The sequence below is a fragment of the Microcaecilia unicolor genome, chromosome 2 (genome assembly GCF_901765095.1).
Source record: "Microcaecilia unicolor chromosome 2, aMicUni1.1, whole genome shotgun sequence".
Taxonomy (NCBI): Eukaryota; Metazoa; Chordata; class Amphibia; order Gymnophiona; family Siphonopidae; genus Microcaecilia; species Microcaecilia unicolor.
This window is the reverse complement of record NC_044032.1, coordinates 283,736,642-283,761,680: the sequence shown is the minus strand read 5'-3', so window position 1 is coordinate 283,761,680 and position 25,039 is coordinate 283,736,642. Positions and strand designations below refer to the sequence as shown.

Genomic DNA, 25,039 nt, shown 5'->3' with positions numbered 1-25,039 from the left:
CCTTTCCCTTTCCTTTCCCACTAATTAAATTGGAGCCCCTTTAATAGACTCCCTACTCCCCAGAGTGTTGACCAAGAGGGGCATTTTCAAAAGAAACATCCAAGTTGCGATTTGGATGTCCTTGCAAAATGGTGAAATCCAGTGGTGAGGAAACCCGTATTTTTGAAAAAAGATGGACGTCTATCTTTCATTTCGAAAATACCATCAGAGATGGCCAAATCCTTAAATTTGGATGTCCCTAGATATGGACGTTTCTGACTTTCGGCGATTTTTTAAACCAAAGACGTCCATGTCAAAAACGTCCAAATGCAAGACATTTAGGTGTGGGAGGGGCCAGCATTTGTAGTGCACTGGTCCCCCTGACATGCCAGGACACCAAGCGGGCACCCTAGGTGGTACTGCAGTGGACTTCATAAAATGCTCCCAGGAACATAGCTCCCTTATCTTATGTGCTGAGCCCCCCAACCCCCCCCCCCCAAAACCCACTACCCACAACTGTACACCACTACCATAGCCCTTGCGGATGAAGGGGGGCACCTATATATGGCTACAGTGGGTTTGTGGTGGGTTTTGGAGATCTTGCTGTTTCCTCCACAAATGTAATAGGTAAGGGGGGGTATGGGCTTGGGCCCGCCTGTCTGAAGTGCACTGCAGTACCCACTAAAACTGCTCCTGGGACCTGCATGCGCTGTCAAGGACCTGAGTATGACATCTGAGGCTGGCAAGACATGTTTTGAAAGATGTTTTTGAGGATGGGAGGGGGTTAGTGACCACTGGGGGAGTAATGGGAGATCATCCCCGATTCTCTCCGGTGGTCATCTGGTCATTTTGGGCACCTTTTTGTGCCTTATTCGTAATAAAAACACGTACGGGTGAAAACAGCCAGTGTTCGTCAGGGACGTCCTTATTTTTTTCAATTATGGGTCAGAGACGTCCAAGTGTTAGGCACACCCAAGTCCCGCTTTCGCGACGCCTTCGACATGCCCCCTTGAAATTTGGACGTCCTTGCGATGGACTGCAGTTGGAGACGTCCAATATTAGGTTTCAATTATACCGATTTGTACGTCTCTGGGAGAATGACGTCCATCTTCCGTTTTATGTCGAAAGATGGACATCCTCTTTTGAAAATGAGCCACAAGTCTAACAGCTTTATTTAATTATTGCTAAAATTTTATGCACTGCCCTCCATTTTTTGTTTAAAGCAATTTGCAGTGAAAATAAAAACCATAACTAATCTAAACTCCTCTCCCTTGCACCATTGATGTATTTATTTATTTATAACATTTGTATCCCACATTTTCCCACCTATTTGCAGGCTCAATGTGGCTTACATAGTTCCGTAAATGGTGATACCAGTTCCGGAGAAAAGAAATACATAGTTTTGAGACTCCAGAGCTCTGCTTGCCTCTGCCAGCTGAGTCTGGACTGAGATTCAGATTTTTTTCCCCAGATTTCTGGGTCAGATGGAACCCAGTTTACAATGAAATCACATCTTTTTTCATACAGCAGTGATTCAATCACCTCACTAATCTTTGGATTACCAGAGGAGGAAAGTGACAGGGGGATATTGTAGGATGTGGGTGAGGTATTTTATAGCAGAGGCAATGCAGCTCAGCATATACTGTAGTGGGGTGACAGAAAGAGATAGGGTTGGTGTCCTTGCAAAAGGCAGGAGTGGAATTAGCGGGATAGAAGATGACAGAATTGAAAGAGATGAGAACTGGGAGTGGAACAGGAGTGCACCAGAGGAGTAGGAACACAAGAAAAATATAAATAATGCAGTTTAGGGTGTTATTTGAAAAGGTACATTTCCCTATTTTGTGACTTGAGAAAATCTTTATTCAAAAGCATTTAATCAGCCAGGATCAGCACCTGGCCGGTCAAATATCCCATAACCGGCTTGTCAGCATGGGTTAACCTGAAAGCTAACTAAAGGTCTCTGGGAGATACTGCAAGAAGTTCTGACCCCCCCCCCCCCCCACCCCCTCCAATCTGATCCTTGGTGATATCAGTGTAGGTAGACAGACATTAGGGCCAGTCTTAGCAATTGCAGGACCCTGTGCAGACCAGTTTGGTGCGGCCCCTTGCCTAGCCACACCTCTTGCCCAATTCCACCCTGCCCCCTGATGACAAGAATTTTATTTTTTATTTTTTTTAATTTAAGATCTATGGTCATACATGCAAAACACAGAGCCTCATTAAATATGAAATAAGGGACCGCAGATCAGTCATAGACATGAAGGAAAAAACTGTAAACCTCAGGTAAGACTTGCATATACAGCAATACTAGAGAAACAGAAATTGAAATGCAAGATATCAAACATACTGATTTCGTAAAGCTGATATGTTCCAAATAACATATTCTTTTTTTCTACCTTTGCAGTCTGAGCATTTTATTTTTCCATTCGATTTGGTTCAAGTGTCTCTTCTGCTTTTCTGTTCTTTTGCCTTTCCAGGTCTCCTGTACATTTGACACGTGTTCTCTCTCTCCATCAGTGGCGTAGCCAGACAGCCAATTTTGGGTGGGCCTCAGCCCAAAGTGGGTGGGCACAAAATTTTCTCTCTGCCCCGCCCCTTCCTCCCCCTATTCTTCACCTCTCCCCCAGCACCTCCCAACTCAAAATAGAAACAGAAACACTTTAGCTCATGAGGAAAGTGACATCCGCTATGCACATTTCTCAAGCTATCATATTTCAGTTAAGATTCAAAATAAAATAAAATGCCTTTTCTACCTTTGTTGTCTGGTCATTTTCTTTTTCCATCATGTTGATCCAGGTTCTCTTTTGAACTTTCCAATCTTTCTGCTCTTTCTCCTTCAAGCAGCTGCTGTCCATTTGTCTTTTTCTCCTCTCTTGTTCCATTCCCTCACTTCACTTGCCTCTGAGATATTGACCTTTCCATTTTAGCTCTTTCCTCTTTTTTTTCTTTTCTTTTCTCTGTCCACCCAAATTTTATCCTAACCCCTTTTCCTTTGTTTTACTTTTCAGATATCTGTCAGATTTCCATTTGCTTTCCACACACTAGTTCTCCTATTCCCCATGTCTCTACTTCCCCAGCCATCCATTCCCTTCCATCTTCAATCTATTCCCCATTACCATATTTTTCCCCTGTAATCACCATCTTTCTCGCGTTTATTTCCTTGCCACCCCCTTGGCCTCTCCCACATGGTTCCACCTTTCCCAGTGTCTCTCTCCCTCCACCCTTCTAGCCCAGCATCTGCTCCCTCTCTTCTCCCCACCTTCACCCCCTCCCAGCATCTTCCTGTCACTTCTCTCTTTCGTCTTGCCCCCCTCTCCTGTGATCCAGTGTGGCCAAGATTTCCCCCACTCCTTCCCTGATGCCCACACACACGTCCAGAACCTCTCCCTTCCCTTCAGCCCACTCCCCTTTGTCTTCCTCACCCCCCACACACGTCCAGAACCTCTGCCTTCCCCCACATATGTCCAGAACCTCTCCCTTTTTCAGCCCTCTCCCCTTTGTCTTCCTCACCTCCCCCCCACACGTCCAGAACCTCTCCCTTCCCCCACACACATCCAGAACCTCTCCCTTCCCTTCAGCCCCCTCCCCTTGCAGGGCGAGCAGACCACTGTCTTCCTCACCCTTTCCCACCTCCGCCGCAGCGCTTGTATTTGACGCTATCGGCGCTGCCTCCTCCACCTCACAGTCTCCGTCTCCCCCCCCCCCCCCCCCCCGTGACAGCGCTAACAATTTGCTACCGGTGCTGCCTGACATCACAGACGCGGAGCCGACGACCTGCTCCAGGACCTTCCCTCTGCCGCGTGCGTTCTTCTGCCCTGCGTAAACAGGAAGTTGGATCAGCGCGGCAGAGGGAAGGCCCCGCCCCCAGAGCAGAACGTTGCGCCGCGTCTGTCAGCTGTCAGGCAGTGCCGGTAGCAAATCGCAAGCTGCCACGGGAGTGGGAGATGGACTCGGAGACTGTGAGGTGGAGGAGGCAGCGCCAATAGCGTAGTAGAAGACAAGCGCTACGGCGGGGTGGGAGAGGGTGAGGAGACACGGTGACATCTGGGTGGGCCTGATTAAAAACTGGGTGGGTCTGGGCCCATCCAGGCCCACCCGTAGCTACGCCCCTGCTCTCCATGCCACTATCTGTCCTGTCCAGGATCTCTCTTCTGTGTCCCTGTTCCTATCCTCCCACATATGTTCAGCACCTGATGTCTTAGTGTCCCCTTTCCTCAAATTATATTCAGCATCACCCCTCTCTCTCCCAATCCTACCCCTTTTCCATCATTGCTCCTGTGTATCCCTGTGATTACTCCATACCCAGCTTCTCCTCTCTGTGCCCTGTCTCTCCCTTTTCTCTTCCCTTCCTCCTGCACCCCAGAGCTATTCCTGGCCAGTTAAATAGCACTGAATATCGGGGGGGGGGGGGGTTTAATCTGTAAATGACTGTCATATAGCATTGCGTGGAAATATGCAACAACCACATGCTATAAGGACTCAATATTTTATAATCATCGATCCATTTGACAGCAAATTCCAGAGAATGAGATTGATTATAACATTATTCAACTCATCCACTTAAGGCTACTATTGCAGTTTCCCATACTTTGTATGTTCTTCACATGCAGATAAAAAAAAAGATAACAAAAAACATTCCTGTAAAACTTGGTCATTCTAATGATCTTACATCTCTCTATAGCAATTCCAGCCTTTCCCCCTATAACATCAATCCCCTTTCTTCCTAACCTTCTAGCAGTGCACGTGCTTTATTATCTCCCAGATTCTCTATATGGTGCCCAGATTTGGGTACCTAAATTTAGGCACGATCCCGAGATGTGCGGTACTTAATTGGCTAATGAACAATAATTGACAGCTAACAACCAATTAATGTTAATTGTTGCCTGTTAGGATTTGCGGGTACATCTGTCTGTATGCTATTCCATAATGCTTGGTACCCAAATCCCATAGCATGCAACTCAAAAGGGGGCAGGCCATAGGAGGGGCATAGGTGGATCAGAGGTGTTCTGGGTATCATTAGGAAAAGGATGGAAAACAAAAATAAGGATATTATTCTGCCGTTGTATCGCTCCATGGTGCGACCGCACCTCGAGTATTGTGTTCAATTCTGGTCGCCGCACCTCAAAAAAGACATAGTGGAATTGGAAAAGGTGCAGAGAAGGGCAACAAAGATGATAAAGGGGATGGGACGGCTTCCCTATCAGGATAGGCTGAAGAGGCTGGGGCTCTTCAGCTTGGAGAAAAGGCGGCTGAGGGGAGATATGATAGAGGTCTATAAGATAATGAGTGGAATGGAACGGGTCGATGTGGAGCGTCTGTTTACGCTTTTCAAAAATACTAGGACAAGGGGGCATGTGATGAAGCTGCAGTGTGGTAAATTTAAAACGAATCGGAGGAAATGTTTCTTCACTCAACGCATAGTTAAACTCTGGAATTCGCTGCCAGAAAAGGTGGTTAAAGTGGTTAACTTAGCGGACTTCAAAAAAGGGTTGGACGGCTTCCTGGAGGAAAAAGCCATAGAATGTTATTGAATGGACGAGGGAATACAGTTATTTCTAGAATGGGCGGGACAAATTGCTTGTTCTTTTGGCCACTGTCGTGACAGGGTGCTGAGCTCGATGGTTCCTTGGTCTGTCCCAGCATGGCGATGCTTATGTATTTATGTACTTATGAAAAGTCTTGTGCATTGTTACAGTATAATGGGTCAGTGCATCCAACTTCAGCTCCAGCATTTACACCAGGTTTCAGCAGGCGTAGGAATTAGCACTGTGTGATTCTATAAAGGGCACGCACCCTTTATAGAATCACGCTTAGCACTGATCTTTTCCAGTGCCCATTTTTAAGTGCCATTTGTAGAATCCGGCCATAACTGTATAACCTGTTATGGGGCAAGGGATTGTCAGGGACTACACATTGCAGTTAGCATGCTGTCACTTACCACATGTCAAAAACTAAGTTCCAGGACCGGCCCTCCCCTTCCAGGCCCCTCCCCTCCCGGTCGAGTTCCAGGTCTCCCCTCCCCCCTCTTGTCCCCCTCCCCCTCTCTCGTCCCCCTCCCCCTCTCTCGTCCCCTGCCCTCCGATATCTATGCACCCACTGTCGTCCGAGTTCCACAACCCCGCGCCACCCTCCCTGTCTGTGGCCTCCCAATGGAAACAGGACGTGTGTGACTGCCCCTCCCATTTGTAAGTGCCAGCTGTTCTGTAAAACTTTTTACCTCGTGGTCCGCCGGCAACAGTGAAGTCGAGCAGGTATGGGGCTTCAGACTGCCTTCGCTTTCGATTCTGTTTCAGCTCTGCCTCTGGTCCCGCCCTCATTTCCTATTTGCGGAAGGGCGGGACCAGAGGCACAGGTGAAACAGAAGCGAAAGCGAAGGCAGTCTGGAGCACCATGCCGTGCCTGCTCCACTTCACTGTTGCCGGCGGACAGGAGGTAAAAAGTTTTAAAGAACACCCGGTAGGCACAGCTGAAACAAAAGCGAAGGCAGTCTGAAGTGCTGTGCCATGCCTGCTCCACTTCACTGTTGGCGGCGGACCAGGAGGTAAAAAGTTTTAAAGAACAGCCGGCACTTAGCACTTACGAAGGGGAGGGGCTGCCGCACACGTCCTGCTTGCACTCGGAGGCCACAGAGAGAGAGGGAGGGAGGGAGGCGTGGGGCGGTGGAACTTGGAGGAGAGGGGGGCGTGGAACTCGGACAGCAGTTGAAGGAGGGAGGGCAGTAGGGGGCATGGAACTCGGGGCAGTGGAACTCGCAGGAGAGGGGGGCCGTGGAACTCGGACGGGAGTGGAAGGAGGGAGGGAGGGAGGTAGGGGGGTCATGGAACTCGGGGGCCCGATTTGGTACTCACCTCCGGTGGCTGGTGCTGGCTTCCCTCCCCTCTCACTTCCCATTGGTCCGCCCTGTGACGTCATCCCCAGGGCGGACCAATGGGAATTGTGTTATGAACCCAGGCATCCAGACGGCGATGCAAATTATTATATAGGATATACCCACTCTGCCTAATTCAGGTATTGGGATTTACACCAAGTAAAACGTGGCCTAAATTGACACAACCAAATTTGGTCACATGTCAAGCAGATCGGTGTATTCTTTATACCGCACAGAAAGTTAAACCTATTCTATAAAATTTAGGCATACTTTAGAGAATACACCTAGGTGTATTTTTTTTCCACACAGATTTTTCAGGCATCATATATAGAATCTCACCCTTAGGGGGCAGTTCTATAAGTGGTTGCCCCCTTTTAGACATCCCAGTGCCGTACAATGAGAACTTATTTCATAATGGCTTCTTGGTGCCCAGATTCCATTATACTATTCTAGCATAATCTGGCACTGGAACGACTGTCATTTACGTGCCCATAGTTACACCAGCCATAGATCTGGCATAACTGCAGTCATGACAATGTGGCACGGGCGTGCATAATTTGCAGTATTTGGAAGTTGCACATGTAAGCGACAGCTGTGTTCATGCTCCCCCATGAAAACATGCCCCTTGCATTTATGTTATATGCTACTTACACACATAAGTGTACACTTACCCAGATATTGTACGTATATGCACACAACTGACACATAAATTTGGATGCCCAGTTATAGAATGTCCATTTTTCTGTGCAGTAGCTCTATAAGAATATGCTGGAAACATCCTCAACAGTTAGGTCACAGGCTTTGTATTCTCCACATGAAGTGCACTTTAGTAAAAGGACCTCAAAGGATACTTAAAATCCCTTGTTTGGGTTCTTTCTACCTGTAACCATCTCTGCTCCCTGTTTTCCAGGGCTGGCGGTGACATCTAGGCCAGTTTCCAGAAGCGGATACTGATGTCATTGCAAGGCCCCAGACACAGTAAAAACTAAATCTACCAAAGCTAGAGGGAGGTATTTAAACATTTTTTTTTTAGTTGTTAGTTATCTTGATGAAAGTTCCTATAGGGAACTGAAACACTGACATTTATATGGGTTGTTGTAACCACTTTCATTAAATGTACTTAGTTTATGAAACCTTGTGTACCTTGACCTTTGACCCCAGGAACTGCTTTTGAAGCAGCTGGTAGCCTTTAGTTTTGCACTGGGCCTGTGTAGTTCTGTCATTGAGATTTGTATCTGGTATGCTTCTAGTTAGTAATGCTACAAGTGCTAGATATTTTTTGAGGTCTGCTGTTATTAGAGATTTAAAGAAGGTAGAGTAGTTCACGTGATAATTATTATTATTATTTTTTAAACTTTATTAATTTTAGAATAGTACATGCTTATAGGAACATACATCAACATACAATGTTAAAGTGAAACACAAAAAGCGTTAAACTGAAAACAACAAACCAAAACTAAATATATCAGTGGGTTGGTAAGAAGTAAATCAAAACAGTGTATGCAGCATACTTCAAAGGAGTTAATTCCATCTTACAAAGCTACATAGCAACAGTGACCATGCTTTATGAAAGGACGAAGTAAGGCCAAATTTTACAGCAGCTATTTCCTCATAACGTCTATATGAACACAGCAAGTTCCACCATTCATGAAACGAAACAAGCTGATTATTTTTCCAATGCAAAACAATCAGATGTAGAGTAAGTGAAATCATTAAATTGAACAGTTTAGTATATTTTAGCGGAATTGACAGGCCAGGGGCGGAAGCCGTAAGGATTAGTATTTTAAAGGACAGAGCATCTTGAATTTCAAATAGCTTCTGAATAGTGTCCCAAACCGAACGCCAGTATAACTGCAGGTTACAACAGGAAAAAAGCAAATGATCTAGTGAACCCACTTCAGACTTAGAAGACCAACACAGATTTGATGTACTGTGGTTTTGCACAAGCTTTACAGGCGTCCAGTAGGATTTATGAACAATATAATAGGTAGACTGTAGAAGAGCAGCTGAAAAGGAGGAGTGCATAGTTTTTGTCCATTATTTTTTAATTGCTAGTGAAGGGGTATATGGTGTTCCACATGTTGATGTATGTTTTGTTAACTTCTGTCAGTCATATTTAGGTCGTTGGCCTTGATCCTTTGCCAGTTTCCTTTGCTTTTCCAATTCTAATTGTGGGCTGGGATTCCTAAGTGGTTATTATTTAATTTCCTTAACTGACTTATTAAATCCACTTTTCCTTTAGGAAGAATTTCCTGTTAGGAAATGTAATTTTCTTATTTAAAATTGTGAAACCATATAAATATTACAGCATTATATATATATATATATATATATATATATATATATATATATATATATTTGAGGATTAACACCTCTTCAATGTTTGTATTAACTGCCTATTAATTTTATAGTGTGCCTTTGCACCCAAATTCATCACATTTGTCTAGGATGTCATGAACCCTCCACCTACACACTGCAAGACTACTGCAATGTGCAGCTCAACCCACTCCAGTTAGTACAGTCCTTTGAAAATGCCATAGGCTGTGCTGGTGGAAAGCCAATGAAAGAAATGAACACACCGAGGGGAAAAAAAATCTACACATGGCACCTACAGTTAGGCTTCAATTCCAAACCCAAATTTCAGCATGGAAACACTTTTCAAAGGATGCAAGGAGCCAAAATGGGGCTGAAACAACAGCTCATTGCTAAAATACACCTACACACCCAGTTATAGGATAGCACCTAAGTGTATCTGCATGCAACTGCAAAGGAGGCGTTCCCATGGGAGCAGCATGAGCAGGTCCGGGGTATTCTAGAAAATTGCACTCAGTATAATAGAATATTGCAGATGTTTCGCCCAACTTGCTCTCCAGGATTTACACCTGATTTTATTTGGTGTAAGTTCTCGTGCCCACTGTTGAGCGCAGAATTTGGCACCCAATAGTATTCTATGAGAAAATAATTTTTTGTTGAGCATGTTCAGAATGATAATTGAATTATAAAAGCATAACCACTTGCACAATATCGAACATCTGCAAGTGAAAACATCACATAAACAGAAGGACGCTTTGCTCAGAACAGTTTTACTAAAGGACCCTTCACTAGCCCCTAACTCCCCCCCCAGTGGCGTACCAAGGGGGGGGCGGTGGGGGCGGTCCGCCCCGGGTGCAAGTCAGCAGGGGGTGCTCTGCTCTCGCTGCTCTATTTGGCCCGTCGACCCTGTCTCTCTTCTGGGTGGTTCCGCACGGCGCCTTTCTTCTGCTCCACCCCCTGCCAAATTGCTGCCGCTATTGCCTCTCCATCTCCTCTGGCCGGAGTCGCCGACGGTCCCGCGCCTTCCTACAGCAGCCTCTAGCCCTGTGTGTCACCACCGCCACTGCCTGCTTCTCACCCAGCAGACTAGCAGCGGTAGTATAGGGGTAAGAAGAAGCAGCAGGAAGATTGAAGGGTCTAAACTACTCGTGGCTGCCGATCCCGCCCCTCTGACGTCACTTCCAGTTCTGGAGCACAGTCGGCAGCCACAAGTAGGTAGGGCCCCGCGATCTTGGTTTATTATTTTTTTTTTATGATAGTTTGAAGCGGGAGGAGCAGCAGCATCGGGGTGGGGGGGGGCGAATGGATCCAGTAAAAAGGATAGAGGGCAGACAAGGGAGAGGGCAGACTGTGACAGTGGATTAAAGAAAGGGCAGAGATAGAGAGGGCAGATGGTGGATGGAAGATGGGGCAGAGAGAGAGGGGGAGAGAGGGAAGCAGGCAGACCCTGGATGGAAGGGAGAGAAAGGGCAGATGGTGGATGAAAGGGGCAGAGAGAGAAAGAGAGGTAGAGAGGGAACACCCTGAATGGAATGGACAGATGGTGGATAGATGGGGGGGGAGGGGGAGGACATATCCTGGATAGAAGGGAGAAAGAAAGAGGGACCCTGGATGGATGGAAGAGAAAGGGCACATGGTGGATGGAAGGGGCAGAGAAAGAAAGGGCACATTCTGGATGGAAGGGATAGGAAGGGCAGATGGAAGGGGCAGAAACAGAGGCGAGATCCTGGATGGAAGGGAGAGGGTGAGATGGCAGACCATGGATGGATGAGAGAGAGAAAGGGCAGATAGTGAATGGATTGGGCAAAGGGCAGACTCTGGATGGAAGACAGAGAAATTGCAGAGGATGGAAGGGCAGAGACAAAGAGGACAGATCCAGGATGGAAGCAAGAGAGAGGGCATACAATGGTTGGAAGGCGGGGAGAGAGGACAGACAGGGGCATACGGTGGATGGAATGGGCAGAGACAGAGAGAGAGCACACACTGGATGGAAGGGAAAGAGGGCAGATGCTGGATGGAGGTGCAGAAAGAGAGAAGCCAGACACTGTATTGAAGGGGCAGGGAGAGAAAGAAGGCAGACACTGGATGGAAGGGGCAGATGGTGGATGGAAGGGAGAGAGTGAAGAGAAGATGAGGAAAGCAGAAACCAGTGACAGCAAAGGTAAAGAAAAGATTTTTTTATTTTTTTCTGCTTTAGATTAAAGTACTATTGTAGCTGTGTTAATACATGTTTATAAATAGAAAATGGAAATAAAGGTAATTTTTTATTGGACTAATTTTAATACATTTTGACTAACGTTCAGAGACCAAAACTACTACTTAACATTTCTAGAGCGCTACTAGGGTTACGCAGCACTGTACAATTTAACAAAGAGAGACAGTCCCTGCTCAAAGAGCTTACAATCTAATAGACATTTTTTTTTTGGGGGGGGGGGGGAAATAAGGTGTAGGTTGACATTAATACAAATAATTGTTGGCTTTTCTCAGGTCAGGTTGACCTTACTCAGGTCAGGACAGGATACTGTAATAGCAGTATTCGGTATTGACCTGAGGAAGGAGGTTTTGGCCTCTGAATGCTAAATGTATTAGTCCAATAAAATGGTATTGTCTTGTTTTCCTTATTTGTTTTATTTCTATTTGCTAATTTGTAAAGTGGTGATTGGTATTTGCTAGTTTTTTCAAATTTACATCTGCTGTCTTTATATTTTGCACAGTACTAGGGGACATACATCACTATCACTGTTTCTGTGGTGTTGCATTGTATGCAGACTCTGCCTTCTTGGGGTTCAGTTTAATTTTTGTCTAAATATTTATATTGCTTATATTTAATTTAAAATTTGCTATACTGCTAATGCTCACTAGCAGGTCTTCGCGTTCACAATGATTAAAACCAGTTTGTGGTTACTTATTCTATAGTGGATTAGGGTGTATCTGTATGTGTGAAAAAGACATGGTTTTCTGTTGGCATTGACTATGCAGGATCGACGATCTGTGCTATTCTTGCTGGTTTACTTTTACAATAGATGTTTGATGTTCTACTGCTCGCTGCAATGTTTAAGATGCTGCCTTTTCCTAGGTACACTCTTGTGTGACTCGTAGAAGTTACTGCTTAAGATATGGTAGAATTGCTTTGTAGGTCCTGGATGATATTTGTTGTATTTTGTATTCTCAGTATGTATAATACTGGATTTGGGGGGGGGGGGGGGGGGGGGTGTTAAAAAATGATCGGCCCCGGGTGTCAAATACCCCAGGTACGCCACTGCCCCCCCCCCTCCTCTCTTCCACCCACCATGGCTTCAGTGTCCCACCTCTTTGGCATAAATGAAAACCAATTCTATTCTTTAGAGATTGCTCATTCTGGAGTGTCCTTTATAGAATAGTGCTGGTTGCCAATTTTTTGGGGTGACCATATTGGAGAGACATTTACTGAATCTACTAGCCCTGGATGCTTTACATATTCAATCAAGGACTCTTATGTAGTAAAGCAATATTTTTCAACCCAGTTGTGGAGTCATTTCTGACTCATCCAGGTTCGTGATAGCCACAATAACCATGTGTGAGGTAGATTTTCATACACTAGGCTTCCAAAGTATGCAAATTCATTCTTTAATTATTTATTGTATTTACTATACCACTTCTCCCAAACAAATCAAAACAATTTACAATATATAAAATTACCATGAAAACAAACAGAAGGATCGGCATTATATTGATGAAACTGAAAGCAAGGCTGGTTAGGTGTGCCAACAGGATGGGGTTGGGAACTGCATGATTTTAGCACACTACCATAATTGTGAAAGAATAAAATATATATCGTTCTGCTGTATTGTACATCTTTTCTTTCATCACGGCTTGCTTGCTTGCTTAGTTGAAACAATTATATTTATTCATTTCTAAAAATTAAATATTGCAGACTGTTCCAGTCTGAGATTAGGAAATACGAGCAGCATGTTTAACAAATCTTGGAATGCACATAGGAGATGCTTTGGTTCTTCTGGATAAGAATTAGTTGATTTCAAGAGAACAATTTCAAGAGAACTGGGGTAATTATATAACAGGGTACCTAGGTAATAGGGCAGGAGGGTGCCTGTTTTATATAGACACATAGAGGGGCATAATGGAACAGAAACGCCTATCTCCATGGGCGTTAATCTCCGAGAACGGGTCCGTGAAGGGGCGGACCGAACCGTATTATCGATAAAAAATAGACGCCCATGTTTTATTCGCCAATGTGTGAGCTGGGCGTTTTTGCTTTTCAGCGATAACGGAAAATGAAATCGCCCAGCTCAAAAGCGAATAAATCCAAGGCATTTGTTCGTGGGAGGGGCCAGGAGTCGTAGTGCACTGGTCCCCCTAACATGCCAGGACACCAACCGGGCACCCTAGGGGGCACTTTTACAAAAACAAAAAAACAGGTAAAAGAGCTCCCAGGTGCATAGCACCCTTCCCTTGTGTGTAGAGCCCCCCAAATCCCCCTCAAAACCCACTGCCCACAAGTCTACACCATTACTATAGCCCTAAGGGGTGAAGGGGGGCACCTACATGTGGGTACAGTGGGTTTGGGGGGGTTGGACGACTAATAAGCATTAAGCAGCACAATTGTAACAGGTAGGGGGGATGGGCCTGGGTCCACCTGCCTGACGTCCACTGCACCCCCTAACAACTGCTCCAGGGACCTGCATACTGCTGCCTGGGAGGAGGGTATGACATTTGAGGGTGAAAATAAAAAGTTGTGAAACATCATTTTTTTTGTGGTGGGAGGGGGTTAGTGACCACTGGGGGAGTCAGGGGAGGTCATCCCCGATTCCCTCCAGTGGTCATCTGGTCATTTAGGGCACTTTTTGGGGCCTTATTCGTGAAAAAACAGGGTCCAGGAAAAGTGCCCTAAAGTCTAGCTACAAACGCGTCCATTATCGGCGAAGGGCGCCCATCTCTGTTCGGGTGATAACCACGCCCCAGTTCCGCCTTCGACACGCCTTCGACACGCCCCCGTCCACTTTGTCCGCATCCGCGACGGAGTGCAGTTGAAAGCGTCCCAAATTCGGCTTTTGATTATACCGCGTTATTCGTTTTTGTGAGATAAACGCCCATCTCCCGATTTAGGTCGGAACTTGGGCGTTTTTCTCGTTCGATTATAAGCTGGATAGGCGTCTTGAATGTCGCTTGACATGATGTAATATTGTAAGCCACATTGAGCCTGCAAATAGGTGGGAAAAAGTGGGATACAAATGCAACAAATAAATAAATAAATCAGTGGGGGAAGTTATCAATGTAGGCTTCTGTTAAGATGTGTTATTTTACTATTAACATTGATTAAAAAATTTTTTTATTGCATGATTAATCAAATAAAGTGCCCCCTCACATCTCCTCCTGTACAGTGCAATATATAAGATAGCCAATGTAAATTCTCAAAACTAGCATATTTCAATTACTAAACTAACAATACAATTATTTATCTTGCCCTTGTTGTCTGGTGATTGTATCTTTCTAATCATCTCATTCCCTGTCTCTGGCTCTGCTTACCTGTGCTCCCATCACAGTTCTGTGCTCTGAATTCTGTTTCTAGGGCCTCCTGTCTATTCACAATTTCTTTTTCTTTTTTTTCTCCTTACTTTCCCTTTTTTTTCTCCTTCTTACTTCCTGCTTATCTTCTTCCTCCTTTTCAAATCTGTTTAGTATCCATCTCTTAACTTCCCTTCCCTTCCCCTCCGTTCATGGACACCATCTCCTCCCTCCCTTTCCATTCTCTGAGGAGAATAAGAAATATAAACAAATTAATAAATATTCCCTCAAAGATTTGATCAATGTATGTCTCCTTTCTTTATCTCACAAACAAATCACATACATACACGTATTCTGTGCTGCCTCTAGACCTGACCAGCTGGAATGAACTCAACTACTTGACATTTTGACACTCTTATCTCATATGTACTTTGAGTGCTAATAAAAGTATATCTTAAGGATGACCTACATCTGCAAAACTACTAAAATGTGTGATCTTTTGCAGCTGTGGGATTAGATGTAGTCGTCCTCTAGTAGTCATTGGCCAAACACACTTCTTAGTAATTGTGAGAAATACAACATGTCATGTACATGAAAACAGAAAAGGGGCAACCCCTTCATTATCCCTTACAGTCAGGCATATTTGGGAGTATATGAATGTCATGATATTGACCCAGACATGACCTCATTGTTTCTAGTGAGAGGTAGTTCAACCAGCATACTGGCTAATTTTTGCAAAATACACTTACTGTGTGTCATGGGATTGTCCTGTATTGATTTGTGGTGGTTCCAAACTTTGCTGTTTTCCAAACCACAGGCTAAGAACTTATCAGCAGCTGCAGCTTGATGAAGTTTAAGCTATAAATACAAGAGATGGACAAAGGCTTTTTGTGGTTTGATATTATGATGTCACAATCCTCTTTAGAAGACATGTTTCCAAATGCTCCCTTTTAATCAATATGGGCATGATATTCCCAAGTTCTTACTTGACTGGAGATGTTGAGTTGCAGATCTGCAGTGCCAAGTCTTGCTCAGAAATAATATCTCATAATGATTTATATACTTGAATGTAAGCAGGGCATGACTTAAACACTGCAGGCATGTAGAATATAGCACTCAGATATACCAGTCTTCAAACTCTGTCCAAGGTCTAAGGATACAATAATTTTGCTTTTGCACAAAGAGATAAACGGTTTGACCCTACTTCAGTACAAAACTGGATAAGACTGAAAACATTACTTCATAGACAGACTACAAGCTTAAGAACTCAGGGTCTGCATAGAGTGTGCTTGTAATTTAGGAACATAAATTATACCATAAATTAGGAGCATAAATTTTAGGAGCATAAGTTTAGGAGCATAACCTTTATAGAATAAGGCCAATAGGACCTTATTCTGTAAAGGTTGTGCTCCTAAATTTAGAATCCTAAATTTGAGCATAATTTATGCTCCTAAATTTATGTTCATAAATTTAGGAGCGTAATTTATGCTCCTAAATGTATGCTAAATCTATGAGTGTAATAGGTCCTAAATTAAGACCATAAATTTAGGAGTATAGATTACACGTGTAATTTAGGAGCATAGCCTTTATAGAATAAGGTCCATAATGAAAGAAACCATCTCTGGTCTATTAGTCAGTCTGGACACATGGGGGTGATAAAGAGAGAGAGGAAGGCATTGCTATTCTCTCTGTTTCCCTGCTGGTTGAATCTTGTCAAAGGAAGTTTGTTTGTGCAGCACATGTCATGCAAATATTTTCACACATATCTCAGAAACCAGCCAAAGTTGTTGAAGGATATCCGCTCTTCAAGTATGCTTGGGCCCAGACTCAATGAAACTCAACTCAGGAAGTTTTTGAAAAGTAGATTATTGTCTACTGATGTACTCTAAGTTAGTTACCGTTTGGTGTCTGTTCATTAACTAAAAACCATTTACACATTTGCTACAATTAAGTATTTTTGTAGCAAAGGTAGTAATCATTTTTATTTTTTGTGTGCTCTTTTTTGTCTCTACAAATTTGGTAAGCGTACATATAACATAGTAACATAGTAACATAGTAGATGATAGCAGAAAAAGACCTGCACGGTCCATCCAGTCTGCCCAACAAGATAAACTCATATGTGCTAGTTTTTTGTGTATACCTTATCTTGATTTGTACCTGTCTTTTTCAAGGCACAGACCATATAAGTCCGCCCAGTACTATCCCCACCTCCCAACCACCAGCCCCGCCTCTCACCACCGGCTCTGGCACAGACCGTATAAGTCTACCCAGCACTATCCCCGCCTCCCAACCACCAGCCCTGGCACAGACCGTATAAGTCTGCCCAGCACTAGCCCCGCTTCCCAACCGTCTCTGCCACCCATTCAAGGCTAAGCTCCTGAGGATCCCTTCCTTCTGAACAGGATTCCTTTATGTTTATCCCACGCATGTTTGAATTCCGTTACCGTTTTCCTCTCCTCCACCTCCCGTGGGAGGGCATTCCAAGCATCCACCACCCTCTCCGTGAAAAAATACTTCCTGACATTTTTCTTAAGTCTGCCCCCCTTCAATCTCATTTCATGCCCTCTCGTTCTACCGCCTTCCCATCTACGGAAAAGGTTTGTTTGCGGATTAATACCTTTCAAATATTTGAACGTCTGTATCATATCACCCCTGTTTCTGCTTTCCTCCAGGGTATACATGTCCAGGTCAGCAAGTCTTTCCTCATACGTCTTGTAACGTAAATCCCATACCATCCTCGTAGCTTTTCTTTGCACCGCTTCAATTCTTTTACATCCTTAGCAAGATACGGCCTCCAAAACTGAACACAATACTCCAGGTGGGGCCTCACCAACGACTTGTACAGGGGCATCAACACCTCTTTTCTTCTGCTGGTCACGCCTCTCCCTATACAGCCTAGCAACCTTCTAGCTGCGGCCACCGCCTTGTCACACTGTTTCGTCACCTTCAGATCCTCAGATACTATCACCCCAAGATCCCTCTCCCCGCCATACCTAGCAGACTCTCCCCGCCTAACACATACACCTCCCGTGGATTTCTACTCCCTAAGTGCATCACTTTGCATTTCTTCGCATTGTATTTTAATTGCCAAACCATAGACCATTCTTCTAGCTTTTTCAGATCCTTTTTCATGTTTTCCACTCCCTCCGGGGTGTCCACTGTGTTACAAATCTTAGTATAATCCGCAAATAGGCAAACTTTACCTTCTAACCCTTCGGCAATGTCACTCACAAATATATTGAACAGAATCGGCCCCAGCACTGATCCCTGAGGCACTCCACTACTCACCTTTCCCTCCTCCGAGCGAACTACATTCACCACCACCCTCTGGCGCCGGTCCGTCAACCAGTTCCTAATCCAGTTCACCACTTTGGGTCCCATCTTCAGCCCATCCAGTTTATTTAAGAGCCTCCTGAGGGGAACCGTGTCAAAAGCCTTACTGAAATCTAAGTAGATTACGTCTATAGCACGTCCACGGTTCAATTCTCCGGTCACCCAATCAAAGAATTCAATGAGATTCGTTTGGCACGATTTCCCTTTGGTAAAACCATGTTGTCTTGGTCAAGGCCAGCCAAAGCTGGTGTAAACGTTAGCACCTAAATATTAACACCACACAAAAAAAAAAAGGAGGACAAAGCAACCCTGCAGATGGAAAACATAGCAAAAAGAGTATAAGTAGACAAATAACCTTCCAAAAATTCCAGATGACACACTTTGAAGTAGGCATAATGCGAAATTGCACCGAAACATGGGTCTGTGTCATGACCACTTGCATCCCTGGATGTATGCAGTATCGTGACATAGCTGATGCCATCAATAAACTTTATATTACACCTACTTCCAAGTCTGTTGTCTGGACTTTTTTGGAAGGCTATTTGTCTATCCCTTCTCTTTTTGAAGCACCTAAATGTTGCCACCTAGGCGCTCAAATTTATTATTCTATAAATTTGGTGCCTAATTGTGTGACCCCGCCCATGCCCCACCTTTCATCACACACTAAAGCACTTAGGAACTAACTTAGAGGCCCTTTTACAAAGCGGCAGTAAGCTCAATGTAGAAATCAGCCCGGTACTGGCCTATCTGTTCAGCCATGATCAGGGCACGGACTGCTGTAGAAATCTGCCCAGCGCTGGCTTTGCTTCCCAATTACTGGTGTTGCCATCTAATCACTGCTAGGTTTGTTTGGTTCCATGCCTTCAATACAGGATTCCTTTATGTTTATCCCATGAATTTTTGAATTCTGTTACTGTTTTCATCTCCACCACCTCCTGCAGGAGGACATTCCAGGTATCTACCACCCACTCCATGAAAGTACTTCCCAACATTGTTCCTGAGTTGGCCCCCCTTGTCCTCTAGTGTAGATTAACACCTTTCAAATGTTTGAATGTCTGCACCATATCACCCCTGTCTCTCCTTTCCTCCAAAGTATACATATTCAGGTCCTCAAGTCTCTCCTCATATGTCTTGTGACACAAACCCATACCATTTTCACTGCTTTTCTATGAACCGCTTCAAGTCTTTTTATGTCCTTAGCAAGATATGGCCTCCAGAACCGAACACCAATACTCCAAGTGGGGGCATCAAAACCTCCTTTCTTCTGCTGGTTATTCCCCTTTCTAGCAGCCTAGCATCCTTCTGGCCATGGCCACTGCCTTGTCTCATTGTTTTATCACCTTGAGATCCTCAGACACCATTGCCCCAATGTCCTTCTCCTGAACTGTGCTTATCAATCTCTCTCCTCTTATCTGATACATCTCCTTTGGATTTCAGCACCTCAAGTGTATCACTCTGCACTTCCTGGCATTAAATTTTAACTGCACACTACTATTCAAGGTTTATATCAATTTCCAGGTATCACTTTAATACTCAAATATTGCAAAACTGAGGATACCTATTTAAATGTCAAACTAACCATGCATTCTTTTGTATTAAAATTATTATTTTTTTTTTAAAACAACTTATATTAAAGATTTTTTTGGTAGTCAGGGTGAATTTAAGTGCCTTACACCAAAGGTATAATATGTACCAATCAGTACACTTAACTGAAAAACATCATAGCACAGGATACCCTCTCATCCTACCCTTTGTCGAGAGGCACAATAAACCTATTAGTACGGGGATAATATAAGGATTTTTTTATGGCCTTGGAATCTGGATACAAGAAAACAACAAAGAGAGTCCAAGTCTCCCGTAAAAAACAATGGAGGAAGCAAAAAAAACGGAAGAACTCAAAAGAACCAGACTCAAAAAATGAATGAAAAGCCAAATTTATTACACGAGACCCTACCACAAAAAATATCAGTCTCTGTAGAAATCTTCCAATAAAGTCAAATAAACACTATCTGATGTAATGTTCAAATCCCCAAAACAAACAGGCTATTTCCAAAACTACTTATCTGGAGGTAGCAAATCTGATGTAGGACTCTGTTGTCACTGCTCTTCACAATAACTTTGGCATAAGGTCTGTGCAATGTGCAGCTCCGTGAATTTCAGTCTCCAACTCCTGCATCTCTTCCCAATGCAGAACCACATTTCGCCTTCACCGGCAGCAAGCAGGTCCCTGGAGTAGCCTAGTGGTCAGTGCAGTGGACTATAGAGAAGGGAGCCCAGACAAATGTCCCACTTTTACTGGTATACTTGTGATGGAAAGTGTGAGCCCTCCAAAACCCACCAAAATCCTACTCTAGGTGACACCTGCAGACATAAGGGCTATTGTAGTAGTGTACAGTTGAGTACAGTATAGGTTTTTGGAGGGCTCATCATGCAATATAAGGGGGCCTTTTTTGTGATCTGGGATTTTTTTGTAAAGTCCACTTCAGCGCTCCCTACTGTGTGGCCAGTCTACTAAGAATGCTGCTCCCCACCCACACCCCATACATCCCAATGGCTTGTTTTTGTGCATTCTTCCCTTGGACTTTTTTTTTATTTTTGAAAATGGTCATAAAAGTAAAATGCACTTTACAGAAAACATCTAAAAATTGTCTAGGAAATGACCATTTTTTGAAACAACCAGATTTTTTCAGGTTCAAAAATCACTATGTTCGTCACTTTCAGCAAAATGTCCAAAATTGGATTTAGACGTCATGTTGAAAATGCCCCTTCATGTCTAATAAACCATAAATCATTTCTGACCTAAAGAAGATGGTATTGCCTTTGAAAGCAAGTTAAAAATGTATTAAGGGGTCCTTTTACAAAGGCGCGCTGAAAAATGGCTTGCGGTAGTGTATGCGCGGGTTTTGGGTACGCGACGATCCATTTTTTAGCGTTCCTGTAAAAAAGGCCTTTTATTTTTTGCTGAAAATGGGCATGCGGCAAAATCAAAATTGCCGCGCATCCATTTTGGGTCCGAGACCTTACCGTTATCCATTGACCTAGCGGTAAAGAATCCAGGCGATAATGACCTACGTGCATCAAATGCTACTTGGTGCACGTCCATTACGCTCACCCAAAAATAAAAATTTTTCAGATGCGCGTATCGGACACGCACCAAAAATGAAATTACCGCAAGAGCCACGCGGTACTTGGGTGGTAACACCATTTTGGCGCATGTTAGGCGCATGTAGACGCTTTTCCGGCTTAGTAAAAGGGCCCCTAAGTTAGTCCATTAGCAAGGTATCTTTTTTTTTTTTTTTATTTCTTTTCATTATCTGATAAGGAAGGAAGGTGAGGCTTGTTATGCAGAAGGGTTGAGATATTTTAGTTTCTGAAGCGATAACCAGGAGAGAGAGTTTCCCTACCTATAAGTGAGAATAAGTGATATGCATGTTATAATAAAGCCGATTACATACTATATTACGCATTTTAGAGAAGGTGCATAACAGGGACTTTTTCACATTTAAGAACATAAGAACATAAGCACCGCCATACTGGGAAAAGACCAAGGGTCCATCAAGCCCAGCATCCTGTCTCCGACAGTGGCCAGTTCAGGCTTCAAGAACCTGGCAAAACCCCCAAAACAAAACAAAACAAAAATTTAAATTAATAATGTTCAATGGACTTTTCTTTCAGGAATCTGTCCAAACCCCCTTTAAACTCAGCAATACCAACTGCTGTCACTACATTTTCCGGCAACGAGTTCCAGAGTCTAACTACGCGCTGAGTAAAGAAAAACGTTCTCCTATTTGTTTTAAATCTACCACATTCTAGCTTCATCTTATGTCCCCTGGTTCTTTTATTGTTAGAAAATGTAAACAAATGCTTCACATCTGTCTGCTCCATTCAACTCATTATCTTGTAGACTTCTATCATATCACCCCTCAGCCGCCTCTTCTCCAAGCTGAAGAGCCCTAACCGTCTTAGCCTTTCCTCATAGGGAAGTCCTCCCATCCCTTTTACCATTTTCCTCACCTCTGAGATGTAATTTATAAAGAAATGATATATGTATTTTTATGTGCCAAAATATGGGTCAATTTGTAGTGAGTTGCCTTACTTAGGGGTCCTTTTACTAAGCTGCGGTAAAAGGAGGCCTATGCTAGCATCAGCATGTGCTTTTGACATGTGCTAAGCACCTTTTTACCGCAGAGGGTAAAAGGCTGTCCATTTCGGTGGGGAGCTCTTACCACCATCCATTGAGATGGCACTAAGGGCTTCCACGCTTACTTTGCTGTAACTGGGCAGCACACTGCACTGCCTGCTTACCACCAGTTAAGTTCTGGCACTACAAAAATAGGACATTTTTGTAGCGCTGGAAATGGCGCATGCTAGGGGTTGGGAACTACCGCTGGGCTCCTGCGGTTGCCCAGCAGTAATTCCGGATTGGCCTGCGGTAAGCCCATGGTGGGTTTACCGCTGTTTAGTAAAAGGGCCCCTTAGACCATAGGATTTGCAACTGAAAAGTTTCCTAAATCTAGCCAGACACAATTTTTCCAGCTAGATGTAGCCCAGCTGTTTGTACAACCAGAGTTGTCTGGCTAAAATTGCCTGGTTAGTGCTTAAAATACACACTGATGGTTAAATTGAATCGTCTCTTTGGTAATCCCTCAGGAGCCACCCTTTTCTAAGAAATTCTATTTATGCAGGAGGAAAACATTTTATAATTCAGATGTTTACCCTACTAACCACCAAGGGCAGCCATATAAAACCTTTTGAAACTCGACCCGCATGTGTTTGCAGTCATAAAGCAAAAATAAAATTGTCAGAGTAAATCCAAAAGACCACCTCATTTTGATTTGTGTGTATTTTGACCCTTGTTCTTCAAATCTAATGTTAAGGTTTATTGAGCATCATTTCTATAGCATCATACCCCTGGTTTTGCTTGTGGAGGAAAATTTGCTATTTCTGTAATACAGTTTTACATCAGTTTCCCTTTATCAGTCTAATAGTCATGTACTTTTTTACAGAGTTCCAGAACAGCCCGGTCTGAGGAGGATCGTGATACGCTGTGGGATGCATGGGGTCCCTGGAGTGAATGTTCACGCACTTGTGGAGGAGGAGCTTCTTACTCATTGAGACGTTGTCTTAGCAGCAAGTAAGCACATATTTGTAGCCTTTTAATTATAGAATTGATACGACTGTTTTATTCAAGGAGTATTAAAATCATGTTAACAGGATGACTTTGTTAGAGATTGGTTCTCTAGTTCCAACTAAAGAGTTCACCACTTTAAAGCAGGTGTTTTAGAACAGTGTGGTACTTTTGCCTATAAGTGTAGCATGGTATTGTGACTCTAAGGGCTATGGAAAAGAAAAAAGACCTCTCTGTACATCCTTTTTTTTTGGTCGCTGAGGAGTAGGAGGAAGTCATAGGCGGTTGGTGGCCCAACTGTTTAGGGAGGCTAAAGGGGGTGGGGTTAGGGGTGGGACCAGGGGTGGGGCTTAAATCCATAATTGTCTGATAACACACAGAAAAAATAAATAAATAAAAATAAAAGTCACAATACCTTTTATTAAATTTAGATATTAGATATATATCATATGTCAAAGAATAAAGTAGTTGCTCAAAGCATATTCTAAGCACAATCGCTCAACTGCAAAACACTATGCACAACTTTGTGCAAAAACACACTCAGAACCTTACTGTACCATAAATATTACACTGGGCAGAGCCTAATACACCAATATACCACCCATACGGAAAATGCAGACCGTCAACAATATGAAACAAGGGATCATATCATCACAATTCTCATGTAGAGCCACAAAACACCCTAATTCATGTTTAATGTGGGATAAAATGCCACAATTAAGTAAATAAATATAAACTTTTAATGATGAGCACCTGATTCTCAAAGTGGACATATTCCAAACACTATAATGAAAATAAAATGATCTTTTCTACCTTTGTTTGGTGACTTTTTCTGATCATGCTGGCCCAGTATCTGCTGCTATCTGTCCTCAGTGCAGGTCAGGAAGTCATCCTCCTTAAATATCTCCCTGGCAACCCAGGACACCTCCAGTCAACCCCCCTCCCCCACTCTCCCAGCAGTAAGGTAAACAAACCATAAACCAGTTTCTACAACTGATTACACACAAGGCTAGAGGGCTTTCACTGCAGCTCCTGCTGTGAGGATGGAGGTAAATCAACAATTTAAACCCCTCAGAGCACAGCAGGGGAGGCTTAGCCTGTCCAAGCCTCTTATACCGGGCGCCTATGGAGGAAGTGTTTCTCTTTAAGGCCCTAGAGTACGGATGATTTCTCAGCCACTTTCCACTTGAAGAAGCACAAAGAAATCTGGTGTCCACTCCAGTAAATAGTAGGCCTGGTATTCCAAAAAAACCTGGGCTCTTAAATGTAGGCTCCTAACTAGAGCTTCTAAATTTGTGTTTTATTTTCAGTTAAACTTAGAAGCCTAAGGTGCTCATTTTTAGAAGAAAAAAACATCTGAAAAATGTCATAAAGTGGCAGAAGGATGTTTTTATCACAAAAATGTCTTAAGTTGTGATTTTTAAAACTACTACTACTACTACTTATAATTTCTAAAGCGCTAATAGACGTACGCAGCGCTGTACACTTGAACATGAAGAGACAGTCCCTGCTCAACAGAGCTTACAATCTAATTAGGACAGACAAACAGGACAACAAGAGATAAGGGAATATTAAAGTGAGGATGATAAAATAAGGGTTCTGAAACTTCAAGAGATGTTTTTCTCTGTAGTTTGCCAAAATTTCAAGGAGATGTGTTTTGGGCGGGACTTGGGTGTTCCTAAAAGTTAGCAGAAAAACATCTAAAAGTTAGATGTTTGTCTGCTATAATGGAACAAAACCAAAACGTCTGGGGGCAAAAATTGAGACGTTTTGCCTAGACCTGTTTCAAACATGACTAAGTTACAGAAAGGTGCCCTAAATTACTAGATGACTACTGGAGAGATTAAGGCATGACCTCCTCTTACTCCTCCAGTGGCCATTGACCTCCTCTCACCCCCCAATGACAGTACATACCA

General features: G+C 43.6%; 1 protein-coding gene across 1 annotated transcript in view; it reads left to right on the top strand.

Annotated features, from left to right (window-relative positions):
- ADAMTSL1 (ADAMTS like 1) overlaps nt 1–25,039 on the top strand; it is a 550,999-nt gene that overhangs the window by 65,423 nt on the left and 460,537 nt on the right. Inside the window, exon 2 of the mRNA XM_030194223.1 lies at nt 23,002–23,129. Coding sequence (XP_030050083.1) covers nt 23,002–23,129 — 128 coding nt within the window. The remainder of the gene's footprint in view (nt 1–23,001; nt 23,130–25,039) is intronic.